This window comes from Muscardinus avellanarius, assembly GCF_963383645.1.
Source record: "Muscardinus avellanarius genome assembly, chromosome: 1".
In the NCBI taxonomy this organism is placed as follows: Eukaryota; Metazoa; Chordata; class Mammalia; order Rodentia; family Gliridae; genus Muscardinus; species Muscardinus avellanarius.
Window position 1 is genome coordinate 230,378,902 of NC_137786.1, and position 25,951 is coordinate 230,404,852.

General features: G+C 49.2%; 2 protein-coding genes across 2 annotated transcripts in view; both read right to left on the reverse strand.

Annotated features, from left to right (window-relative positions):
- Positions 1 to 18,337, reverse strand: part of LOC308278242 (phospholipase A and acyltransferase 3) — a gene marked incomplete at its 3' end in the record, with an annotated part of 32,206 nt that extends 13,869 nt beyond the window's left edge. The window contains exons 1-3 of the mRNA XM_080717892.1: positions 18,307 to 18,337; positions 16,636 to 16,730; positions 3,396 to 3,498 (exon numbers count right to left, since the gene is read on the reverse strand). Coding sequence (XP_080574018.1) covers positions 3,396 to 3,498; positions 16,636 to 16,650 — 118 coding nt within the window. The 5' untranslated portion in view covers positions 16,651 to 16,730; positions 18,307 to 18,337. The remainder of the gene's footprint in view (positions 1 to 3,395; positions 3,499 to 16,635; positions 16,731 to 18,306) is intronic.
- Positions 18,338 to 25,420: 7,083 nt separating this feature from the next.
- The window catches only part of ATL3 (atlastin GTPase 3), a gene marked incomplete at both ends in the record, with an annotated part of 49,140 nt that continues 48,609 nt past the window's right edge, over positions 25,421 to 25,951 (reverse strand). The window contains one exon of the mRNA XM_080705072.1: positions 25,421 to 25,507. Within this exon, the coding sequence (XP_080561198.1) occupies positions 25,421 to 25,507 (87 nt within the window). The remainder of the gene's footprint in view (positions 25,508 to 25,951) is intronic.

Below are 25,951 nucleotides of genomic sequence, written 5' to 3' on the forward strand. Positions count from 1 at the left end.
AGCACAGATTCAAAGCCAGCCTCAGGAATTAAGGCTTTCAGCAACTCAGTGAGACCCTGTTTCCAAGTAAAACATTAAATAATAAGTCTGGGAGTATAGCCTGGAGGTAGAAAAAAAAAGCCCCTGGGTTCCACCCAGAGTACCACACACACACACACACACACACACACACACACACACACACACGGATCTTATTAAGTTACCATGCACAAGCCTTAAACCTGAATCCTCCTGTCTCAGCCTTCCAAGTACTGGGGTTACAGGCATGCACCATCATGTCCGGCTTAACTGTGATTTTCTTTTTCTTTTTGGTGGTACTTGAGATTAAACCCAGGGGCATCCTACCTCTCAGCTACCCCCACCCCAGCCCTATTTTATTCTTTTATTTTAAAACAGGATCTCACTAAGTTGCAGAGGGCCTCTCTAAGTGGCTGAGGCTGGTCTCAAACCTGTGATCCTCCTGTCTCAACCTCCCAAGTATTGGGATTACAGGCATGCACCACCATGCCCAGCCTGTGAATATTTTTTAACCTAAATAAGTTTTTAACTGGGCTTCAGCACCAGTGACTGCTAAGTTGATTATGTACAACTGTGAGCCAGGTGTGCACTCAGCCTTCTGGCAGAATCAGGTGTGACCCTTTTGTGATTCCCTTGGGGCCACAGCATTTTCATTTCACAAAGCTATACAAAAGGCAGCTGGGCTGGGCGTGGTGGGCACGCTTGTAATCCCCGCGCTCGGGAGGCTGAGACAGGAGGGTCACACAGGTTTGAAGCCAGCCTCAGCTACTGAGCGAGGCTCTCAGCAATTTAGTGAGACCCTGTTTCCAAATAAAATATAAAATGGGTCTGGGAGTATAGCCCAGAGGTAGAAAGCCTCTGGGTTCCACCCCCAGTACCACCAAAAAAAAAAAAAAAAAGGCAGCTGGTTTTCAGAATTATCCATCCTCTGGGAGCAAAGGGAACGAAACCTCGCAGCTGCTCCCTTGGTGTAAAGGGTCCCGCGCCTACCCCCACAGCCCTGGCCCCGGTGAGGCCCAGAAGAGGCACCAGGGCTCCCGAGATTAAATGGCTTTGAAAAACAGGAGTCTCCTTTCAGCAAGAGGACCAGATGGCGCTGAGGCCCAGAGCCCGACATCCTCCCAACCCAGCCAACGGGTGCAATGGGGGAGAGGTGTGCTAGAAAAGTGGGTGTGCACCCAAGAGGTGGACCCAGGAGCTGGGTGCGGTGGCGCAGGCCTGTAACAGCAGTACTTGAGAGGCTGAGACGGGAGGATTGAGAGAAGTCCACCTCAGCAATTCAGCAAGACTCTCGGCAGCTCAGTGAGATTCTGCTTCAAAATAAATAAAATAGGGCTGGGGGTGGAGCTCAGAGATAGGATATCCCTGAGTTCAATCTCCAATACCAAAAAAGAAAAAAGAAAAAAAAAAGAGGTACGCTCAAAAGCCTGGGCGGAGAGCCGGGCGTGGTGGCGCACGCTTGTAATCCCCACACTTGGGAGGCAAAGACAGGAGGATCGCGCAGGTTCGAAGCCAGCAGCGCTGGCTTAAAAGACCCTGTTTCCAAATTTTAAAAAGTATAAAAATAGGTCTGGGTGTGTAGCCCAGAAGTAGAAGGGTTTCCAGGAACCCCAGTACCACCACCAAAAAAAAAAAAAGCAAAATAAAGAATAAAAAAATAGGGCTGGGGGTGTCGCTTGGAGGTAGAATGCCCCTGGGTTTCATTCCCAGTACGCCCCAAAAAAAAACAAAAAAAGCCTTGGTGGTATCACAGGAGGTCACTGTCAAAGAGCCACTGTGGCTCTGCCAGGATTAGGCCCCCCAGAAGCAGTAATAGCACCCCAATAATTTGGACAGAATTCATCTTCAACCCTAATCAGAGGTGGCAAAGATAACTTCTATTCTGGTTACTTCTGATTGCTCTTTAAGTACAAAGTAAAGCCATTAATTTAGACCACCCATTAAAAGTAAAGGGGTGGGCCGGGCGTGGTGGCGCACGCTTGTAATCCCCGCGCTTGGGAGGCGGAGACAGGAGGATCACAGGTTTGTGGACAGCCTCAGCTACTTAGTGAGGCCCTCTGTAGCTTTAGCTTAGTGAGACCCTGTTTCAAAATAAAGAATAAAAAATAGGGCTGGGGGTGAAACTTAGAAGTAGAATGCCCCTGGGTTCCATCCCCTGTACCGCAGAAAAAATGAAGAGTAAAGGGAAGGGCAAGAGGCACATTTGAGAGTGCCTGGGCAGCTCCATTCATAGCTGTGCAAAACGGGAACCCTCCTGAGGTCAGAAGAATGGTGGGAGTCAATGGGAGATACCCAGGAAGGAGGAAGGTGATGCCGATGCCGCTCCCAACACTAGGAAGGGCCTCGGGCCACAGCTTGGAGTGGAAGAAGGCTCTGCCACTCCTCTCCCCTGCACTTCTAGAACAGACAAGGCTCTTCCAGGCATGGGAGGTTGGACAGGGGCTGCCTGGGCGGGTGGCCAGGGCATTATTGAAGAGGCAGGTGGGAGTCTTTTTTTTTGGTAGTACTGGAGGTGGAACCCAGAGGCTTTCTACCTCTGGGCTATTCTCCCAGACCTATTTTATATTTTTATTTGGAAACAGGGTCTCACTAAGTTGCTGAGAGCCTCACTAAGTAGCTGAGGCTGGCTTCGAACCTGCGCGATCCTCCTGTCTCAGCCTCCCAAGCGCGGGGATTACAAGCATGCCCACCACGCCCGGCTGCAAGCGGGCGTCTTCTAACCTCAGAGAAGGTTCTGCATCTGGACCATCGTCACACGTGCCATCCACTCTACATGGATGAATTTTTTTTTAATTCACTGACTAGCCAGGTGTGGTGACACTATAATCTCAGTACTTGGGAGGCTGAGACAGGAGGTTCACAGGTTTGAAATTAGCCTCAGCAATTTAGCAAGACCCTGTTTTAAATTTTTTTTTTAATGAAAAGAGAGCTGGGCGTGGTGGCGCACACTTGCAATCCCAGTACTCGGGAGGCTAAGACAAGAGGATCGAAGGTCTGCGGCCAGCCTCAGCTACTTAGCAAGGACCTCCACAACTAACTGAGACCCTGTTCCAAAATAAAGAAAATATTAGGGCTGGGGGTTTAGCTTGGAGGTAGAATACCCCTGGGATCCATCCCCAGTTCTGCATAAATAAATAAAAACAGGGCCACCCCTTTAGACATCGGCTTCAGCACCCCCCTTCAAGAACCCTCCTGGGGTTCCAGAGAGCAGAGATTGAAAACCAGCGTTCGATGCCCACATCAAGCTGCATTCTTGTAACACTCAGATACAAACCACCAGTCAGGAAGCAAGGAGAAAGCTGGGCTGCCTCTGTCACCCACAGTCCCATCCCCTCTTCCCAGCCCCAGGCTGCACAGCGGGTGCCTGGTGCCCTTACTTGGGGGAGCCAGGTGGACCACATATCCATCGCCAACGTAGATGGCCCAGTGTCTGTAGAAAGGGCGGAAAATCTCGATCAGGTCTCCCGGCTTGGGCTCTGGCTGCAAAACCAAGAACACGGCTGTTAGAGACGTCTTGAGTCCTCGGAACCAGGTCTCAGTTGAAGGTTCAGTCAGTGGCCCCCAGCAATCAGCTCAGCAGGATATGTGTCCCAAGCCCAGCCATGCCAGTGGGAGCTGCAGGGACCATGGGCCCCCACCCCACCCGACCCTGTCCTTACAAACTATGTAGTACAAACCAAAAGGCTTCGTTTATTTATTATTTATTTATTTATTGTAGCACCAGGGATTGAACCCAGAGGCATTTTATTTCTGAACTAAACCCCCAGCCCAATTTTATTTTTTATTTGGTCTCACTAAGTTGAGGAGGACCTCACCAAGTTGTCGAGGCTGGCTCTAAACCTATGATTTTCCTGTCTCAGCCTCCCAAATACTGGGATTACAAGCATGCGCCACCATGCCCAGCTCTTTTTTTTTTTTTTTTTCCAGTACTGGGGATGGAACCCAGGGGCACTCTACCTCCAAGCTGTACCCCCAGCCCTATTTTTTTTTTTTTTTTTTGTGGGTGTGTGTGTGTGTGTTACTGAGGATAGAACCCAGGGGCTTTTCTACCTCCGGGCTATACTTTCAGACCTATTTTATACTTAATTTAGAAACAAGGTCTCACTAAGTTGCTGAGAGCCTCACTAAAAAGCTGAGGCTGGCTTCGAACCTGTGTGATCCTTCTGTCTCAGCCTCCCAACCACTGGGATTACAAGCGTGCGCCACCATGCCCGGCTTATTCTTTATTTTGAAACAGGGTCTCACTAAGTTCCAGAGGACCTCACTAAGTAGCTGAAGCTGGCTGTGAAAATCTGCGATTTTCCTGTCTCAGCCTCCCAAGCACTGGGATTACAGTGTGCACCACCACACCCGGCTGCTAAAAGGTTTATTAGCTGGAGTCAGCTGTCTTGTTGTTACTCTTTCTAAGAATATTAAAAATGAAAACTTATCTTTTGCCAAGCACTCTGCTAAGTACTTTACAAACCTGGCTCAATAAATCCACACACTCGGCCTATGAGGCAGGCGCCATCATGAACCCCATTTATGGATGAGGAAGTCATGGCTCAGAGACATCAGAGAATTCGCACAAAGCCACATGGCTCATGAGCGACATGACCAGGACTCAACACAAGCCAGCCTGGTGTCTTGACCACACATCAACCAGCAGGCAAACACCCCTGGTTTGTGTGTGTGTGGTACTGGGGAATAAACTCAGAAGTAGTCTACCTCTGTGCTATGCCCCCAGCTCTGCTTTCTTTTCTTTTCTTCTTTCTTTCTTTCTTTCTTTCTTTCTTTCTTTCTTTCTTTCTTTCTTTCTTTCTTTCTGGTGGTACTGGGGTTCCTGGAAGCCCTTCTACTGCTGGACTACTCTCCCAGACCTATTTTATATTTTTATTTGGAAACAGGGTCTCTTAAGCCAGTGCGGCTGGCTTCAAACCTGTGTGATCCCCGTCTCCGCCCAAGCGCGGGGATTACAAGCGTGCGCCACCATGCCTGGCATGTTTTATTTCTATTTTGAAACAGGATCTCACTAAGCTGTCAGGGGTCTTGCTAGGTTGCCGAGGCTGGCCTCGAGCCTGTGATCCTCCTATCTCTGCCTCCCAAGTCCTGGGCTTACAGTCATGTGCTACACGCCTGACTCACCACGAGAGCTGCTACCTGAGGCTGCTGCGTCTGCAGGGTGGTTCCGCGGGCACCCCCGGCTGTCCCAGGGCCTGATGGGCAATTGGGATTGGCCTCTGGTAGTAACGTGTACACCCGTGAGAGAGTATGTTTGGGAGTGAATGTGCGAGTGTGAGACTGTGTGTGCAAGCGTGTATGAGTGTATGTGTGGGTGTGCAAGGGCATATGAGAAGCAGAAAGTAGGAAGGGTGCTGTAGACACTCCCCAGAGGCCTCCCTGCTGGGGGGCCTGGGATGCGGAGTAAGAGAACTGCAGAGAGGTTCCAGATGTTTATTCGACACTAGGGATGTCCCAGGGTCCCTGCGCTGTGTGTCCCACTGGGACAACAACCAGCTTCTGAGGTCCAGGCCAACCTAGTCTCGAAGGGACAAGGATCTGCGCCCCAGGCACAACCTTCAGCTCCAGGTTCCTCCCCTCTGCCTGCTGAGGCCCTAGACAGGAAGGGCCAGCACAGCGAAGACAAGGGTGGGCGCTGGGCCGCCTGCTGCCCGGGCACACACACAGAGTCTGCACATTCCATGCCAGGCTGGGAGGCCTGCTGAGAGGGCCCATCAAAGACGAGGAGGGGAAGCCAGGCGTGGGGGCACACGCTTGTAATCCCAGTACTTAGGAGGCTGAGACAGGAGGTTCACGGTTTGTGGCCAGCCTAAGCTACTTAGTGAGGCCTTTTGCAACTCAGTGAGACCCTGTTTCAAAATAAAGAATAAAAAAACAGGACTGAGGGTGCAGCTTGGAGGTAGAATGCCCCTGGGTTTCATCCTCAGTACCATGCACGCAAAAAAATAAGATGGGGAGGGAGGACACGCCCAGTGGCCTCCCCTGGGATAAAAAATAGTAGGTAGTAGGAGCAGCCAATTGCACCTCTGTAAGTCCCTGAGCGGCAGGTCAGTGTGCAATCCAGTTATTACTTCATAGAAAAATAGCTACAAGTGAGCCAGATGTGGCAGCGCACGCCTGTAATCCCAGTACTTGGGAGGCTGAGATAGGAGGATCGTAGGTTGAAGGCCACCAGCCTCAGCAATCTCGTGAGAGGCCCTCTACAACTTAGTGAGACCCTGTTTCAAAATAAAAGTAAAATAGGGCTGGGAATGTAGCTCAGAGGTAGAATGTTGTTGAGTTCAACCCCCAGTATCTCTCTCTCCCTCCCTCTCCTCTCCTCCTCCTCCTTCTTCTTCTTCTTCTTCTTTCTCTCTCTCTCTCTCTCTCTCTCTCTCTCTCTCTCTCTCTCTCTCTCACACACACACACACACACACACACACACACACACACCTCTCAAGCGTGTATCATATAAGGGAAAAAATCTTATAGGAATTTTACAGATAAATCATGTTCTCTATGGCAATGTGACTTGTCATCCAAAGATACAGTATCCAGTTCTTAATCAAAACCTGTTTTTGGCCGGGCGTGGTGGCGCACGCTTGTAATCCCTGGGCTTGGGAGGCAGAGACAGGAGGATAGCACAGGTTCGAAGCCAGCCCCGCGCTGGCTTAGGAGACCCTGTTTCCAAATAAAAATATAAAAATAGGTCTGGGAGTGTAGCCCAGAGGTAGAAGGGCTTCCAGGAACCCCAGTACCACCAAAAAAAAAAAAAAAACCTGTTTTTGTTTTTGTTTTTGTTTGCAGTACTGGGGATGGAACTCAGCGACATTCTACCTCTGAGTTTCATCCCCAATCCTATTTTTTATTCTTTATTTTGAAACAGGGCCTCACTAAGCAGCTGCGGCTGGCCATGAACCTGCAATCCTCCCTTCTCAGCCTCTCAAGTACTAGGATTACAAGCATGGACCACCACGCCTGGCCGGAACCTGATTTAGAACAATGGACACGGTCACAATTTAGAAATTCCATTAGTTTTCCAGAATTAAAGAAAAAAAAGGGTGTTCATTGTTTGTTCAGAGTTTGCAAGGATTCCCAAAGGGAAATTTAACCAGAGTGATTTCCCCAGACAGAAAGCTAAAGGACAGAAAAGTCCAGGCAGCAGTCCTGAAAGAAGCTGCAAACTGGAAATGCCCAGGGATACACAGAAACCAAGGAGCTCACAGCGCTGGCACTAAAAACAAAAAAGAAAAAAAGAAAAAAAAATTTGTGTGTGTGGGTCTGGGGATGGAACCCAGGGGCATTCGACCTCCGAGCTACACCCCCTGCCCTATTTTGTATTCTTTATTTTGAAACCGGGTCTCACTGAGTTGCAGAGGGCCTCACTAAGTAGCTGAGGCTGGCTGCAAATTGTGATCCTCCGGTCTCAGCCTCCCGAATGCTGGGATTGCAAGTGTGCGCCACCAAGCCCGGCTCAAAAAGAAAAATGTTTAAAAATTAACACGTATTTTGTCCTTGCTAGTGTCCAGTTCTCTACATTTTTTTTAAACAGTAGTGGAGATGGAACCCAGGGGCATTCTACCTCTGAGCTACACCCCAGCCCTATTTTTTATTCTTTATTTTGAAACAGGGTCTCACTGAGTTGCAGAGGGCCTAAGTAGCTGAGGCTGTCCCAGAAACTGTGATCCTCCCGTCTCAGCCTCCCAAGTACTGGGTACAAGCGTGCACCACCACGCCCGGCAAGCTCAGAATAATTTTTACAATTTCAGGAAGTTGGGGGTAAATTCTGAATCAAAGAACATTTTGTGACACATGAAAATTACATGAACTTTAAATTTCAGTGTCAATAAAGTTTTACTGGAACAGGACCACACCAACACGTTTACATTTTTGTCCATGGCCGCTTTCTCTCTGTGTCAGCAGGGTTGAGGAGCTGCGGCAGTGACCTTATAGCTGAAGAAACCTGAAATGTTTACTATCTGGCTGTTTGCCAAAAAAAAAAAAAAAAAAGGTCTACCACCCTTGTGAAACGACCCGCTGCCTTCCAGGGAAGCCAGCTGAATTGCTCTGTCCAGTGGTTCTACACTGGGAACTAAGCTCCGCTCCACAAAATGCTCAGGACTCAGGAACGGGGCACCCCAGCCAGCGAGTGCCCAATGGTGAAGCTGAGATTCGCGACCACAGGTTTTCAGCCCCCAAAGCCTTTCTCTCTCCACAAAAACAGTTCCAAAGAGCCCTGTGATGGCCATTTTCCTTAGCAAGCAAATTGAGGAGCAATTTCTGGCCTCTGAAATTACTACTGGAAAATAACCCACATAACCTCTGCGGGGACCAATCAAATCATTTGCTCTCCACCCAAGAGTGCAGACAGCCACCGGAGAGGGCAGGGGGATTACGTGAGCAGACAGGGAGATAAACAAACAAACAAAAACACTGAAACTGGGTGTGGCGGCGAAGGCCTCAGACCGGAGGAACGCGGGTTTGAGGCCAGCCTCAGAAATTTTGCGAGATTCTCCACCACGTAGTGAGACCCTGTTTCAAACATAAAAAATAAAATAGGACTGGGGGTGTAGCTCAGAGGTAAAAGGCCCCTGGGTTCAACTGCCCAGGTTCAAACTACAAAAAAAAATGGGAGGGAGGGAGGGAGGGAAGGAAGGAAAGAAGGAAGGAAGGAAAGAAGGAAGGAATTAGCTGTGTTGCTGGGGCTGGAGGGGAGGGGAAGTGGTGGCTTGGAGGGTCGAGGGGACCACAGCAGGGGAGGGAGGCTGTGTATCACCCACTAGCAGCCACTCAGAGGCCTCTGACTTTGCTCTGACTGACAGGGGCCACCACAGGGGGTGGAACACAGGAGAGTCATGATCCAACATGGGGTTTTTGTTGTTGTTTAGTTTTTGTGTGTGGGTTTTTGTTTTGTTTTGTGGCACGGGAGATTGAACCCAGGAGCATTCTACCACCAAGCTATGGCCCCAGCTTTCCATTTTTTATTTTGAAACAGGCTTTTTTTGGGGGAAGGGGAGGATACTAGGGATGGAGCCTAGGGGCATTCTACCTTCAAGCTACACCCCCCAGCTCTATTTTTTTATTCCTTATCTTGAAACAGGGTCTCACTGAGTTGCAAAGGGCCTCCTCACTAAGTAGCTGAGGCTGTCTGCAAATGGCAAACCTCCATCTTAGCCTCCCAAATGCTGGGATTACAAGCGTGCGCCACCACGCTGGGCCCAGAAGTGGGTTTTTAAAGGGTCCCTCTGGCTGGTGCGTTAGGAAAAGATAATATTCCTGTAAGGAGGCCAGGGCAGGAGCGGGAGCAGGCAGAGGTGAGGAGTGTTGGGCCCTGGGTCCCCTCTGAAGGTCCCGCCAATGGAATGAAGAGGGTGTGCAGGAGAGAGAGCCAGATGACCCCAGGGTTTCTGGCCAGAGCAACTGGGAGACTGGGATGGGGCCAGGGCAGACGGGCAGCCTGGGCCAGCAGGTGTGAGCAGCCAGCGGGGGAGGCGCGGGAGCAACTGCACACAGCAACCCGGAGAGCAGAGGTGTCAGGGCGTCCGGGACCTTTAAGAGCACAGATGCTCTAGGAGTGGATGGGTTTACGGGAAGTGAGGGGAAAGGAACTGGAGGGAAAGGAGAAGACACAATACCTGAGACTTTCCGGGAAGTCCTAAGAAGTGAAGGGAAAGTATAGAAAGTAAGGCGGGATTCAAACCCAGACCTAAGAACATGGAGGTCCTACCCCCATCCCGCCCAGCAGTCAGAGGTGGTGGAGAGGAAGTGGCCTGAAGGGGATTGGCCGAGATAGGGATACAGGGGCGGGGCCAAAGGGGCGGGGCTTCGGGAGCCAAGCTCTGCTGCGGGCTGGAATCCCAGCGTGCTCTACCAGGTGGCCAGGTGGCCAGGGCTGGGCCTCTGGATGGAGCCCAGCCTGGTCTGTTCTTGTTGTTGGTTTTTTTTTTTTTTTTTTTTTTTGAGGGTCTGGGGATGGAACCCAGGGGCATTCAACCTCCGAGCTACACCCCCTGCCCTATTTTTTAATCTTTATTTTGAAACCACGTCTCACTGAGTTGCAGAGGGCCTCACTAAGTAGCTCAGGCTGTCTGCGAACCGGGATCCTCCGGTCTCAGCCTCCCGAATGCTGGGAAGCCTGGTCTGTTCTTAAAAGTTTCAGAAGACTCTACTGTGCAGCCGAGTGGGACCCACAGGAGGGGTGGTGTTTAAAGGGACAAGGGCCAAGCGTGGTGACACACGCGTGTAATCCCAGCATTAAGGAGGCTGAGACGGGAAGATCGCGGTTCGCCGACAGCCTCAGCTACTTAGTGAGGCCCTCTGCAAAAGAATACAAAATAGGGCTGGGAATGTAACTCGGAGGTAGAATCCCCAGTACCACAAAAATATATGACAACAACAACAATAATAATAATGATAAAGGGGACAGGGTCAAATTGAAAACCTGAGATTTGTTAACAGAGGCGTGGTGATGCACGCCTGTAATCCCGGTGCTTGTGAGCCTGAGACAAGAGGATCGCAGGTTTGAGGGCAGCCCTAACTACTTAGTGAGGCCCTCCACAACTTAGTAAGACTCTGTTTCAAAATAAAGAATAAAAACTAGGGCTGGGAATGTAGCTCAGAGGTAGAATACCCCTGGGTTTAACCCAAAAGAAGGAAGGAAGGAAGGCCTGAGATTGGTATGCGTGCCTCTTTTCCGCAGCTGGGGAAACTGAGGCTAGGGGAGGGGAGGTTATCTGCAAGCGGCGGCGAGGCTGGAACACGAGCCCCAGCCAGTTCCCAGGTAAGAAGGAGCGGCCAGCCCTGCAGACGCCAGCCCTGCAGACGGCCTGGCCTGGCCGGTGTGGAAGCCAGGCCCTCCCACGACAAGCTCTGGGTTGAAACAAAACAAAAAGTGTTTTTTTCTCACTCATTCCAGGCCGCATTCCAGGCCACCCACACTCCCTCTGCCTCAGAGTTTGGGGTGTTTTTTTTTTTTTTTCTTATAATTTGGAAGTCCAGAAAAATAATAGGAAGGGAAAGGAGCATGACTGCTGTTGCTTAATAAGAATGGATTTGATTTCAGGAACCGCAGAGTGGTCACACTTAAAGCTCTGTGCTCAAAGCCAGGCTCAGCTACTTACTGTTCAAGCGAGCTCACCCAACTTCTCCCAGCCTCCACTGCCTCGGCTGTAAGGTGGGATATTTACAGCACCTGATTACTGAGATCCTGATCCTGATTACTGAGATCAGGATCCATCCTGAGGGTCAGAAATCCAGGAACTGTAGCACACACAGCACACCAATCCATCAGTAAGTGGCGGTTTCTACCGCACCTGTTCCTGGGGGTGCAGCTGTTCTTCTCTAGTTGAAAAAGTTATAGGTTTTTTTTTTTTTTTTTTTTTGGTACTGGGGTTCCTGGAAGCCCTTCTTCCTCCGGGCTACACTCCCAGACCTATTTTATATTTTTGAAACGGTCTCTTACGCCAGCGCGGCTGGCTTCGAACCTGCGCGATCCTCCTGTCTCCGCCTCCCAAGCGCGGGGATTACAAGCGTGCGCCACCACGCCCGGCAAGTTATAGATTTTTTAACTGGGGATTTAATCCAGAGGCTTTCTACCTCCAAACTACGCCCCCCAGCCCTATTTTTTTTTATTTTGAAACAGGGTCTTGCTAAATTGCTGAGAGGAGAGTCTCACTAAATTGCTGAGGCTGGCCTCAAACCTGGGATCCTCCTGTCTTGGCATCCCAAGTACTGGGATTAATGGCATGCACCACCGCCCTGGCTGAAAACTTTTTTTTATAATCTGGAACCGGCTGGAGACACAGTGGAGGCATGACTCAGACTGAGCCGAGGTCTCCTGCAGTTTCCCCTAAATCACACTGGAGTGTGGAAATCCCAAGCCACTTTCACTTTTGATACTGAGGGAAACGTCTGGAGGCTTGTAATCAAGACCGAAATCTACGTGGCGCTTAGAAGGGATTTCCCAGGAGGGACGTGGGAGTTTCGTGCCAAGGCTTTAGGAAAACCCATGCAAGCTGGGCATGGCAGAATACACCAGTAATCCCAGTACGTGGGAGGCTGAGACAAGAGGCTGGCAGGTTCCACAAGTAGTGAGCCGCTCATCAACCTACGGAGACCCTGTTTCCAAATAAGAAATAAAATCAGGCTGGGGGGTATAGCTCAAAGGTAGAATGTCTCTGGCTTCCATCCATAGCACCACAAGAAGGAGGAGAAGGAGAAGAAACCCTTGAGGAGCTGGGCCAAAATCTGAGAAGCAAAACCTAGACCACACCTGGGGACACCTAGACACATCCAGGGAGCTCCCGTCTCTACTGCTGTGTGACCCTCGGGAGCCACTTAACCTCTCTGAGCTTCCTGGTTAAACAGGACTCCTGCTACCTACCCAGCTGGGTTTGTGTATGGAATAACTGAGACAATGGGGTGAACACTAAAAACGTTTCAACCTACAGGACAGCTGAGGCCCTGGGCCGCAGGACGAGGGGGAGGCCTGACTCTGCGCCTCCCAGCTTCACGGCCAGAGCAGAGCTAGCCGAGGGCTGAGCAGAGCTGCCGCCGCGGCACCCTTCCCTCACTGCCCTGTGCCCAGGCCTCCCAGGCAGCCGCAGGGAGGGCCAGAGGCAGCTCTAGCGGGCACCAGGCCCGGCCTCTGCAGCGCAAAGCTCCCCGGCTTTCTGGGAAAAGGAGGCAAAAGTGGGCTGCCCTCCAGGCTCCACGGCTCCACCAGGCGGGTTCTCCTGAGGGCTCCGTCAGAACTGCCCTGGGCTCATTTACCCCCGCGAGGCCCTGCCGGGGCCTTCCTCATGGTACCTGGAGGCCTACCACATCCCTGCTTTTACAGACCCAGAAACAGAGCTCAGAGATGGGAAGGAACTGGCCCAAGGCTCAGAGCTGCCCGTGCCGGGACGCCACCGCACATGTGGCACGGTGGACGGTGATGTCGGAGTTTAGGGATATGAGAAAGTGAAGCAGAATGAAGCCTGTCTCTGTTTTGGAAACTCAACCTGTAAACATGGAAAATGTGCTCAAACTGTTCATGTGGAGCCTAACACGTGGCCGATGAGGATGGAAAGTTCTTTAGATGTGCCTCTGCACAGGCATGGTAGTGGTGCCGGAGACTGTGATCCCCGTACTTGGGAGGCTAAGACATAAGGATCGAAGGTTCAAGGCCAGCCTCAGCCAAGTAACAAGCAACCTAGCAAGACCCTATTTCAAAAAACTTCAGCCGGGCGTGGTGGCACATGCCTATAATCCCAGTTCTTGGGAGGCTGAGACAGGAGGATTGCAGGTTCGTGGCCAGCCTCGGCTACTTAGTGAGACCCTCCGCAACTTAGTGAGACCCTGTTTCAAAATTTAAAAAAAATAAAATAGGGCTGGAGATGTAGCTTGGAGGTAGAATGCCCCGGGATCAATCTCAAGTACTGCAAAAAATAATAATTTTTTTTTCAAAAGGGCTGGGGGTGTACCTCCAAGGTAGAGGCCTAAAGGTTCAACCCCCAGCGTCACCACAACAAAAGGAGCCTCAGTTAGACGCGGTTCAGTGGAAAGCCCCGGCTCTGGAGGCCGGCAGACACACACTGATGTCACCAGTACTTCTGTATTTGTGGGACCAAGGGAAGTTACTTAACCTCTCCTAGCATGGTCTTTACTTGTATAAAATAAATAATACCATTTAAATGATACCTGTAAAACCAGGGATGTGGTAGGGCCTCCAGGTACCACGAGGAAGGCCCCGCAGGGCCTCGCGGGGGTAAGTGAGCCCAGGGCAGTTCTGACGCAGCCCGCAGGAGAACCCTCTAGAATACTGTGCATTGTAGCGTACCCTCGGCCCTTTTTATTTTTTTGGTACTGGGGATTGAGCCCGGGGGATATCTACCTTTGAGCTATACTCATCCCCAGTCCCATTTTACCTTTTTATTTTGAAATAGGGTTTCATTAAGCTGCTAAGGCTGGCCTCAAACCTGCCATCCTCCTGTCTCAGTCTCTCAAGTACTGGGATTACAGGCATGCACTACCATGCCTGACTTTAATTTTTTATTTACTTACTTACTTATTTACTTTTTATGTGTGTGTATGGTGCTGGAGAATGAACCCAGAGGCATTCTACCTCTGGGCTGCCCCCACAGCCCTATTATTAAAGAGTTTGGATTCAGAGAATAAGCAAAGCCCACCAATTGCATCAGGTCACAGAGCTCGGTTTCTGTTTCAGTTTGGGTCTTCACTTCTGGGAAGCAGCTGCCTGACACGCCAGACTCAGCGATGGGCTGGGTGGAAGAGGAAGACAGAGGCCCTGGGGCCCTTCTGTTACAGCAAATTTGGAATATGGAGAGATTTGGGCTCAATACCTCCACTCCCAATGTCTCCCCGACACCCCACAGAGTGAATGGCTGCTGTCCCTGTGCGGCCCTGTTTATGGAGTGACTGTATTAGCTGAGCCCAAGCTGAGCATGGTGGCACACACCTGCAATCCTAGTACTTGGGAAAATGAGACAGGAGGATCACGGGTTCAAGGCCAGCTTCAGCAACTTAATGAGGCTCTCAGCAACTTGACAAGACCTTGTTTCAAAAAGTAGGGTGTGGCATAGAGGTAGAATGACTCTGGGTTCAACACACACACACACACACACACACAAAAAGCTGGGTGTGGTTGCTCATGCCTGTAATCCCAGTACTTGGGAGGCTGAGACAGGAGGATCCAGGTTTGAGGACAGCCTCAGCAACCTAGCGAGGCCCTCAGCAATTTAGTGAGACCCTGTTTCAAAATAAAAAATAAAAGAGGGCTGGGGGTATAGCTCGGAGGTAGAATGCTGCTGGGTTCAATACCCAGCATCACACTAAAAGAAAAAGAAAACCATGTTTTGTCTTCAACATGGAAGTTAAATCAGAGAGCAGCAGTTACATAACCAGCCCCAGCAGTCTCAGCACATCTGTCCACGGTCAGCTCCTAATGGCTCGGCTTGGTTCAAGTTCACTTTATACACAGTTCGTGCTGCCAATCCCTGTGGTCCTACATTTTCCTATGTTTAAAAACAAAACAGTCTGGTCTCCTAGTACCAGGAGAAACTAAAAAAGTGACCAAGAACTAGACTCTAGTTCTAGCAATGGATGAAATAAATGTCAAGGTTCACAATCATTCAACCATGTTCCTCGATTCTTACAGAAGAAGGAAAACTACCAAATAAAGTTAAAAAAAAAATATGATACATTTTCTGGTGTAGATGTTTTAGTGAAAATGTTTTTAATATGGGGTAGTGTGTGTGTGTGTGTGTGTGTGTGTGTGTGTGTGTGTGTGTTACTAGGGATGGAACCCAGGGGCATTCTACCTCCGAGCTACACCTCCAGCTTTATTTTTATTCATTACTTTGAAACAGGGTCTCCCTGAGTTGCAGAGGGCCTAAGTCGCTGAGGCTGTCTGCAAACCCAGATCCTGCTGTCTCAGCCTCCCAAATGCTGGGATTACAAGCGTGCGCCACCACGCCCGGCTTAATATGGGGTATTTAAAAGCCACGAAAGCCAGGAGTCGTGGTGTTTGTCTGTAGTCCCCGCTGCTCAGGAAGCCGAGGCAGAAGAGTTGCTTGAACCCAGGAGTTCAGCACCAGCCTGGGGAACATAGTTAAGACCCCATATCAAAAAATTAATTAAAAGATCAAAAATTTAAAAAGCCATTAGACTGGATTGAACCTAGGGGCATTGTACCTCTGAGCTACACCCCCAGCCTCTTTTTATTTTTTAATTTGAAGCAGGGTCTTGTTAAATTCCTGAGACTTAGAGAGACTCTTCCACCCTCCTGTCTCAGCCTCCCAAGGTGGGATTACAAGGGGTACCACCTTGCCCGGCTGGTATAATCCTCTCTCTGTGGAACATAGTAAATTTGAACTTGATCGGAGTCCCATAGTGAGGGGCTCACGGAGACCACAACCCCAGAGGGCCCGCCACCCAAACCTGGACTGGGAACCACTGTGCTGTGGTCCTGCCAGGATGAAGGGAGGCCTTTTCCTCAGCCCCTTGCGATTTCTGACAACACAGCACAAGTTGAGGAAGCCCAGCGGGTGTGGTGGCGCAGGCTTGTAATCCCAGTCCTTGCGGAGGCTGAGACAGGAGGATCCCGGTTTGAGGCCAGCCTCACCTAGTGAGGGAGGACCTCCGCAATCTAGCGAGACCCTGTTTCAAAGTAAAGAAAAAATCTAGGGCTGGGGATGTAGCTCGGAGGTAGAATGTCCCTGGGTTCCACCCCCAGTACTGCAAAGAGAGAGGAGAAAGAGGGAGAGACAGACAGACAGACAGACAGACAGACCCTGAGCTGGGAAGGTGCTTCAGGGCGCGTCATGAGGTGGGTCAAATGACAAAAAACGGTCCCTGGGCAGCAGGTCCAGCCGCTGACTGGTGCTCACCTGGACTCCAGAGGGCAGCAGCCCGCCCTAGTTAAGAAAAGGCCCGAGCCGCCACCTCCCCGCCCGCCTTCCACCCGGCCAGATCCAGGGTCTCCAAGTCCGTGCAGGCAAGAACCCAGACCACGCCAACAGGTGGCCCCTGGCCCGCGGTGCCACCCGATGCCGGCAGGGTGGAGGCGCAGAGTTCCCACATCCTTAAGAATTCTCCCTGCACGGCAGCCGCCAGGCGCGAGCCCCCCCCGCACTCACGATGGGCGCGCGCATCTTCTTTGGCCGAGTGGACCAGACCTTCAGTGTGGACCTTCCGTGTCAGGCCGGACCTCGCCTATCGGCGGAGCAGACGCCTGCGGGGCGGGAGCAGGGGTGCAGGTCATTCAAGGAGCCGGTGTCCCCAAGACCCCCGGGCTGGCGAGGTCGGCCTCTGGCCCTTCCAGGGGAGGAGCGGGGTCTCCGCGACAGGGCGTCCCCCGCCCGGCCGGCGCCGCCTCCGCTCTGTCCCTGTCCGGAGCCTCTGGCCCCGCCCGGCAGGTGGCAGCTGCTGCGGCTGCTCCCCGAACTTGTTTACTCGGGTCCGCTCAACTTTGTCCCCCAGGCAGCCTCCCTCCGGACGCAGAGGAGCCCCAAGCGTCTCACCTTCCCCAGAGCCGCTCCACCCACCTTGCGGGCTTGGGAGCAGTCGCCGCCACTGGGAGGGGACGGGTTTAATGGCTGCAGGGCTGGTGAGCTGGAGGTCACCCCGCCCTCCCCCGTGACCGGCTAATGAGGCCGCGCGGAGCTCGGGCCCCAACCTCTGGGACAGCTGGTGCCTCCGGCTCCCCGCGGCCTCTCCCGCTTCCTCCCTGCTGGGGGCCCTGCTTCTGAGCTCAGACCGCACGGCTGGCGCAGCGGGTAGTACACTGGACCTTTAGGTGCGCCCCTGCCGAAGGGCTCAGCAGTTTGCCAGCCAGACTCAGCTACTTAGGCCCTCCGCAACTCAGTGAGACCCTGTTTCAAAATTAAGAATAAAAAATAGGGCTGGGGGTGTCGCTCGGAGGTAGAATGTCCCTGAATTCAATTCTCAATACTGAAGAAAAAAAAAAAAAAAAACCCCAGTACCACAGAAAATTGTATTGAAGAAATGTTGCTCTCCCCCTACTAACCTATTTTATGTCAATTTAATTCTCCAGCCTAGCCAGGACCCCGAGAGTGGAGGTGGAATTTGCTTCTCCCTACAAAACTATATAAAATTTAGTGGTGGCCGGGCGTGGTGGCACACGCTTGTAATCCCCGCGTTTGGGAGGCAGAGACAGGAGGATCACCCAGTTTCGAAGCCAGCCGCGTGCGCTGGCTTAGGAGACCCTGTTTCCAAATAAAAATGTAAAAATAGGTCTGGCTGTGTAGTCCGGAGGTAGAAGGGCTTCCAGGAACCCCAGTACCACAAAAAAAAAAAAAAAAAAAAAATAGTGGTGGTACATGCTTGTTATTCCAATATGTGGGAGGCTGAGACAGGAGAATCTCAAGTTTGAGGATAGCCTCTGCACGTAATGAGATGCTCACCAACCTAGCAAGACGACCCTGTTTCAAAATAAAAATAAAATCAGGCTGGGGATGTAGCTCAGAGGTTGAATGCCTCTGGGTTCAGTCCCCACTAAACACACACACACACACACACACACACACCAAAAACTATTATTTTCTTCTTTTTCTTTTTTGGGATTATTTTCTAACAACTCAATGAATTATAAAATTCTTCGCTGGCCAGGAAGGAGCCAACTGTGGCCGTAGGTACCTGTGGTCTCAACCATTGGGGAGGCTGAGGCAGGATGGTCACTTGAGCCCAGGAGTTCGGGGCCAACCTGAACAATAGTGAGACCACAGCTCTGAAAATTAAAAAGAGAAGAGAAAGGAAGAGAGGCGAGAACGTCTACCGAACCCCATTACCTGGGAAGGTCTGGCACACAGCAGGTTTTCCATGACTGGCAGGACGGGTGGTCAAACACGGGCCCTTCCTCTGCACCGGCTCCGACTCCCTAAGAGCAGAACCAGCTCCATCGTCTCTATTCCCACCACCGAGTCACAGCACTTGGGGCAAATCAAGGCCCTGCCCCTGCTAGTTGTGAGGCCCATGGCATACTTCCTTCTTTAAGCCTCAGTTTTCTGAACCTGTAAAATGGGGTGATGGTGACATTAGATGAACTATGAGAATACAATCCCTCCGGGGAGAGTACCCTGTGAAATTATGCTTATAAAGTGCTGAGCCAGATGTCTGACATGCGGCACATCCTTGTTCAGGACACGTTGGCTGTTATTAACCTACTTACAACATCACATGATATTCACCAGCTCCTGATAAGAGTTAGAGGTCACATAAATAAATGCCACTTTTATGCACTTTACCACTCAACCGACCCGCTGCTGAGCACATCGGCTAGCGACTGTCCGTAAGGTCACCCAAACCCGGGATGCATAGGTTCCGTTTTGTTGTTCTGTCGCTGTTTGGCATTACTGGGGACCAAACCCAGGGCCCCGTATATGCTACGCAAGTGCTCGGCCACTGAGCTACATCCCAGCCCAAGACGTTCTGTCCTAAGGAGACCAGACTGACTTTGGCCTTTCTTCACCCTCTGCTTCCAGATGCGCCCAGATGTTACCTCCCTGACTTTCCCCCTGCCCCCATTGCTGTGCCAGACAAAAGCAAAATAAAAAGGCATACTGGGCTATATATTTTTACTTTTCACACAGCTCTTAAAAGAGGAGCTCTGTAAGAAAGGGCCCAGGTCCTTGTGGGAAACTGCTGCTTGAGGACGGCGCCATCCCTCGCAAGGCTGTCCTCGTTCTCCCCATCCCCATCTGTCTGCCCTGAAGAGCTTCCGCTGTGTAAATGTGCAGCACAGCCCTCTCTCCTCCCCCCAGAAGAGCATTCCAGAACCTTTAGCCTGGGCAACGTCCCAAACTCTCTCAATCCCATATCTGCTAAATGGCCAGCCTGGGGAGCTGGGAACTGAAGGAGACATTTGTTTTGGTCAGCCACTTGGTGGCTGTGTGTGGTCCTGGTGGAGCTGCCGATCACAGCTCCCATCACTCTGGCTTCAGTCACCTGCGACCCAGGTCTGCTGGTCACCGTGCCCAGCCCCCAGGCTTCCGTGCTGCGCTGAACGCCCAGCGTGCCTCCAGCCAGCCCAATCAGAAGCCCTCTCTGGGATGAAAATCCGTATTATTCAACAGGCAGCAGGTTGACAAAAGCCTTTCCTACAGGGACATTTAAGTGTGATGACACAGGCCTAGGACCACTGGTGGCTGCCCTCCCCGGGGTGCCTGGGAAGCCCACCTGCAGCAGCTGAACATCACTAGGAGCGGGCCTGATGTGCTTTGCTTCTAGTTACGAAAACTTTCTCCCAGTTAAATTCCTTTGCAGTCCAGTTTTTGAATAATCAAAGGCAGGAAACCCGACATAACTTGCTTGACTCCTCCCCACCTTTAGCCGATGGAGGATCAACACTGACGGCGGGCGGCCCAAGTGGGGCTTTCTCACCCTTTTCTTCAGCATCAGTTTGTCCCTCCCTTGCTAACCTGTGGAGAGCAGCATCTCACAGGCGACATTCAGGGATGAAGGGCTGGAAGGATGGAGCTGTTGACCCCACCCAGCATGTACCAAGCCAGCAAAGCAATCTTCCTACAGTAGGTGCTCCGAGGTCTATCTCTCGTCGTCAGGATCTGAGTTCAGTGCCACCTCCCGCTACCTCCAAGGGGGCCTGGAAAGAGGAATCTTTCAGCAGAGCTGCCTCCAGGAGGAACCAGGCAACCAGCTAGCTAGCTCCAGGTGGAGCTACCCAAAGGGCACAAATCCTCAGGTGCTCGCAAGTCCACATTACAAGAAGTTTCTCTTCACTTTTTTTTTTTTTCTGTTCTACATTTTCCAAGTTCCAAGAGCTTCCTGTTCACAGCCTTCCCCCGCACTAAGCCAGGCGTGGTGGTGTATGCTTTTAATCCCAGTACTTGGGAGGCTAAGACAAGAGGATTGCAAGTTTGAGGCCAGCCACAGCAACTTAGTGAGACCCTGTTTCCAAAATAAATAAATAAAAATAAATTAGGGCTGGAGTGTAGCTTGCAGGTAGAACGCCCCTGGGTTGGATTCCCAGTATCACACACACACACACACACACACACACACACACACACACACACACACTAGTTGAGTGTGGTTTTGTAGGACAGGGAAAGCTGGCCGACTAGAGCCGCGGCCACCAGCTTTCCCTAGCGGGTCTGCTCCCTTTGCAGGTCCCTCCCCATGAAAACAAGGACAAGAGCACAGGTAGTAAGATGGCGTTGCGGTCTTTATTCCACTAAATGATCTTAACAAGGCGCAAAACAGAAACATGCTTTTAATATAGTAACAGCATTACCTCATTCCACTGCACTTCTTAAAACTATACATATTGAAATTTAAAGCCATTCAAAGGCAAGGGTCTAGCAGAAGGAATTTTTAACAAATCATATTTTTAAAGAATAGAAAAACAAAAAACAATAGAAAATTTGCTTATGTCCAAGACTTAACTCTCTTAAGGCTTACTTCCATGACGGCCTTTATTCCTCTGAATGTGAACCACTGCTACCATCCCTTAGTCATAAAAGCACTGTATTTAAATTTTAGTTCTGAGACATGGAACTTTCCCAAAGAAAAAATTTCTTTCAACATCTTTTTATCTCTGTATCTAGTTCTCAGTTATGATTCACCTGTTCTTCCTTTTTGTGATTTTTATTGTAATTTAAGGTTTTGTGTGTGTGAAAGATTCAGATTCGAGTTACAGTGAATTTGGTTTTTCAAAAAAAAAAAAACAGCTATCAAAACTGTCTTTAAAAAATTATACTTATTAGTAAAAAGGATACTTGTTACATTTGTTTTCTGAGAAGGCACTATGACAATTTTGAAAAACATACTTAAGTTTAAACAATCCTCTGGATTAAGGCACCCTTATTACTCCGAGCCTAATAACCTCTCTTGGTGATCGTACCTGGCAGCAGACTGCCTATTCTAAACCACAAGTAACAGCTGCCCACGCTCGCCCAGACAACACGGCTTCGCAGTCTCTCCCTGGGCTCTCCATCCTGGGGGGCAATGTCCCTCCCTCCCTCCCTCCCACTCTTTCTAGGGTCCGAATCACCCACAGTGCTGTTGCAGGGCCACAGCCCAGACCAACTGAGGCGATCCCAGGTAGAAAGCTGAAAATCTGAAAATTTTTAAACAAATCCCCTAAGTCTTATACATTCCAAGGTAATGAGAACCACTACCCAAAGCACAGCTGCAATTCGGCTCACTGTGACGTGGGAACTGCTCAATTCCTGTGGTACAACAGGTTCCTTAATGTCATTTTAAAGCTGATCACCTTTTGTACTTTAATAACTGAAACTTCATTATGTCCTCATCCTCGACTAAAATTTAGTTGACTCCGATATAAACCAAAGGATGCAGCCCCTATTTACCTTGAGTAAAAACATCAAAATCATCCTGAGTTAGATTCCAAAAGTTTCAAAGAATAAAAAGTAGTTCTATGAAAACTTGCATGTTGTATCATTTTTTCAATCCTAGGAAAAAATAAGTATTTGTTTTATTGCTTCTCCCTGGGCTGAAATCCACCTAATTTCTCTAAGCCTCACACACACACACACACAAACTCATCCAAACTCACCCTATCCAAGGCACCATTTTTATAAGAACACTGTGCGTGAGCTGCCAAAGAAACTGACTGCAAATACGAGGCAGTTTTTGTTTGTGTAAACAAAATGAGTGTAAGAGAATAAAGAAACAATATTCATGCACGACTTGCACCAAGTATGAAAACAGGTGCTAAAACATAAGCCTCCACAAGACAAAAAGATTTTTTGGTATATTGCTAAAAAGATGACTCTGAAGATAGATAGCCCTGTCTACAAACCAATCTAGAAATATTTCTCAGGGAAAGGATCAAAACTCTAGTAAGAAGCACACTGAGTATTTTTTTTTAAACCTGACAACATTTAACTTTTCTGAAATAATTTATTTTGACTGAAAAAAATTAAATCTCCATTTACATTAATAGCAATGTGCTCCATATACTGTTAGAAATATACACTGTGCAAACTTACGCCGAGTGCACGGAGGGCCCGCCAGGGTGGCAGAGCAGCACACACTGGGCACACGCTCGCCGTCTGCCTCTCGGAGCCCCTGGCAGAGGACTGGAAACCAGCTGGGAGACATCCTTCAACCTAGTTACAACTCCCGTTTACAGCCAGCAAGGAGAAGACATCTTTTACTGAAAACATTTATGTAAAATCATCAATTTATTGCTGAAAGAGAAAAGAGGCCAAAGAAAACCTTAGAAACCTTATTCTCTCCAGAGACAGAATAAGTTAACACATAAAAACAAAAAACTTCCTCAGAGTAACTGAACCAAGATTATTTCTTTTGAAGACCAAAACAGAAATGGTGAACTTAAACAGGAACAAAATACTAAGATTATTAAATCATACTTAAAAAAAAAAAAACTAAAACTAAAGTGTGGGGGTACACACTTGTAATCCCAGGACTTGGGAGGCTGAGGCAAAAGGATCCCAGGTTCACTGCCAGCCTCAGGTACTTAGTGAGGATATCTGTAACTTGAGACTCTGTTTGAAAATAAAGAATAAAAAATAGGGCCGGGGGTGGAGCTCAGAAGTAGATTGCCCCTAAATCCAATTCCCAGTACCACCAAAAAATAAAATAAAATTTAAAAAAATTTAAAAAATAAAGTATTAGGATGAATTTTAAATTCATCATTCCTTCTCACCATTAAAAGCAAAACCACATGCTGGTCACAGTGGGGCACACTTGGAATCCCAGTACTTGGGGGACTAAGAAGAATCGCAGGTTCAAGGACAGCCTCAGCAACTTGCTAGACTGTCAGCAACTTAGTGAGACCCTGTTTAAAAATAAAAAATAAAATAGGGCCCTGAGTGTAGCTCAGAGGTAGAATTCCCTCGGTTCAATCCCTAGTATTGGAGAAAAAAAAAGTAGAACCACAGCTGGGCATGTTGGCTCATACCCATAATACCAGTCGGTAAAAGAACTTGGGAGGTTGAGACAGGAGGATCACGCATAGAAGACCAGCCTTGACAACTCAGCAAGATCCTGTTTCAAAATTATAAAAATTGAAAAAAATAGTAGGGCATGATGGCACAAACCTGTAACCCCAAATTTCAGCACTTGGAAGGCTGAGACAAGAGGATTCTAGGTTCAAAGCCAGCCTCAGCAAATTATCAACCCCGTATTTAAAAAGAAAAAGAAAAAATAGGGCTAGGGTGTAGCTCAGAAGTAAGTAGAACACTAGGCTAAATTCCTAATGACACACACACACACACACACACACACACACACACACACACACACACAAAAAGTAGAGGCACTTTGGACAATTCTGAAATCTACAAATTTAAAGATGCATTAAAAGATAAGTATCTCAGAACCAGTAAAACCTGTTAGTAAAGTAGAACCCTTCCAAGATGAAAACCTACCTCAAAATGTGTCAAAATTTCAGCAGCAAGCTTTCAATCTATAGTCAAAGCTTGGCATCTCTTAGTTAAGGAAGTGAACAGTTTATAAACAAGCTGGAATTTTTCTAAAATGTAAGAGAAAGTAAATAAAATAGCAAGCACTTCAGGGCAAGATGATACGGAAATATGTTAATGGCCTAGAATTTCAGGACTAATAAAAATACTTGAGTGGTAAAGTGTCAGTCAAAAGAAAATTCTCTCATAGAGACTGAATGCTAGAAGAGTGTTTTCTACCTTCCAGCCCTACTTCACCTACATAAAATTTACTCAGATTTTGCATTAGTCCTGCGTCTCTTCCACAAAAGTCAAATTACCTAAAAAAATAACGCTCAATGTAAATACTTCCAGGCAAACTGTTTTATGTTATTTTTGTGGTGCTGGGGATGAAATACAGGGGCCTTCTACCTCTGCGCTACACTCCCAGATCTATTTTATACTTTTATTTGGAAACAGGGTCTCACTGAGTTGCTGAGAGCCTCCCTAAGTAGCTGAGGCTGGCTTCGAACCTGCGCAATCCTCCCATCTCAGCCTCAGTACTGGGATTACAAGTGTGAGCCACCACGCCCAGCTTCCACTCTGATTTTTCAAGGCATGTTTGCCTCTTTTCTAAAAAGAAGGTAAAGGACAAAAAAAAAAAAAAAAAAAAAAGCTGGTTAAAAACTGCCAGCCTGTCCGGTAAAGGACCTTGCGTTCCAGAGTACGGAATATTTAAATATGATATGATTTTCCCATACTATATGGCAAACAAGTGTGTATGTGTGTGTCATATTAGGGATGGAACCCAGGGGCATTCTACCTCTGGGCTGTAAACATCCCCAGCCCTATTTTTTAAATTTTATTTTGAAACAGGGTCTGACTAGGTTGATGAGTCTCACTACTTGCTGGGCCTGTCCTCAAATCTGAGATCCTCCTGTCTCAGCCTCCCAAGTACTGGGATTACAGGCACTCACCACCACATCTGGCCTAAATAAGATTTTGAAAGTGTAACAGTATCGTTTTCAATTAGTCTTTAGTTCTGATGCTTCTCCAAGTTTTGTAAATTTTTTAAAAAGCAATCATCAAGAGAGTAATGTATAAAAGAACCGAAAAGTTTTATCCCGAAACAGCGCATCTCCATCCAGGTTACCTTCCATCTCCTCCCCCTCCGTGTCCGCCAAAGCAGAATCTATTCCAAAGGCACTAAGTGGCACAAAGAAGACCGACAAACTGCATTTCCATTCTTTCCTTTAACTCCCCCCGTAAAGTGCACAAAGCAGAGAATAATAAGAGAACAGACACAGGCTTGGATCTAACAGCAAGAAAAAGGAATGCTCCAGCAGGAATGGCGTGCTTAAGGATCCGACCCGCGGGACGGCCGGCTCTTCACCACGGCGCCTCGCTGCAGCTCTTCCTGGACGCTCAGGCCGCCCTTCCCCTGGACCTGGACCCACGGCCATGAGACCCAGGCGCCGAGGGGCTGGGCGGCTCTCGCTGGATCCAGGTAAAGATGCTATTGAGCTTTTTTGTCCACAGGTGGTCTCCCAACAACAGCTTCCCTCACAGCAGCTTGAGTGGAATTACCAATATGAGAAGAAGCCTGCAAAAGTCCATTTAGTCAACATGTAAGTTAAGAAAACATAACAGCACCAAGAGCCAGTCCTTGAGATGAACTTTCAAGTATGTCTCTACCATCAGAATATGCTGTCAAGCGCAGGGGCCTGAGAGTGCAGGGTGAGGGAGCTGCGACAGCGCCCAACGGTCAGTGGAGCAGCCTCCGCAGCACAGGGCGCGTGGCCCGTCCTCAAAGCTACAGACCCAACTGATCTCTCCATGTTACTCAGAAAAAATAAACCAGTCTCAAAGTCTGTAAAACTGGAGATCAGGACAATGCCAAAAGCCACTGGTTTTTCAGACAATATTTTGTGTGTGTGTGTGTGTGTGTGTGTGTGTGTGTGTGTGTGTGTGTTACTAGAGATTGAACCCAGAGGCATTTACCTCTGAGCTACACCCCCCAGCCCTTTTTGTTTTTAAAACAGGGTTT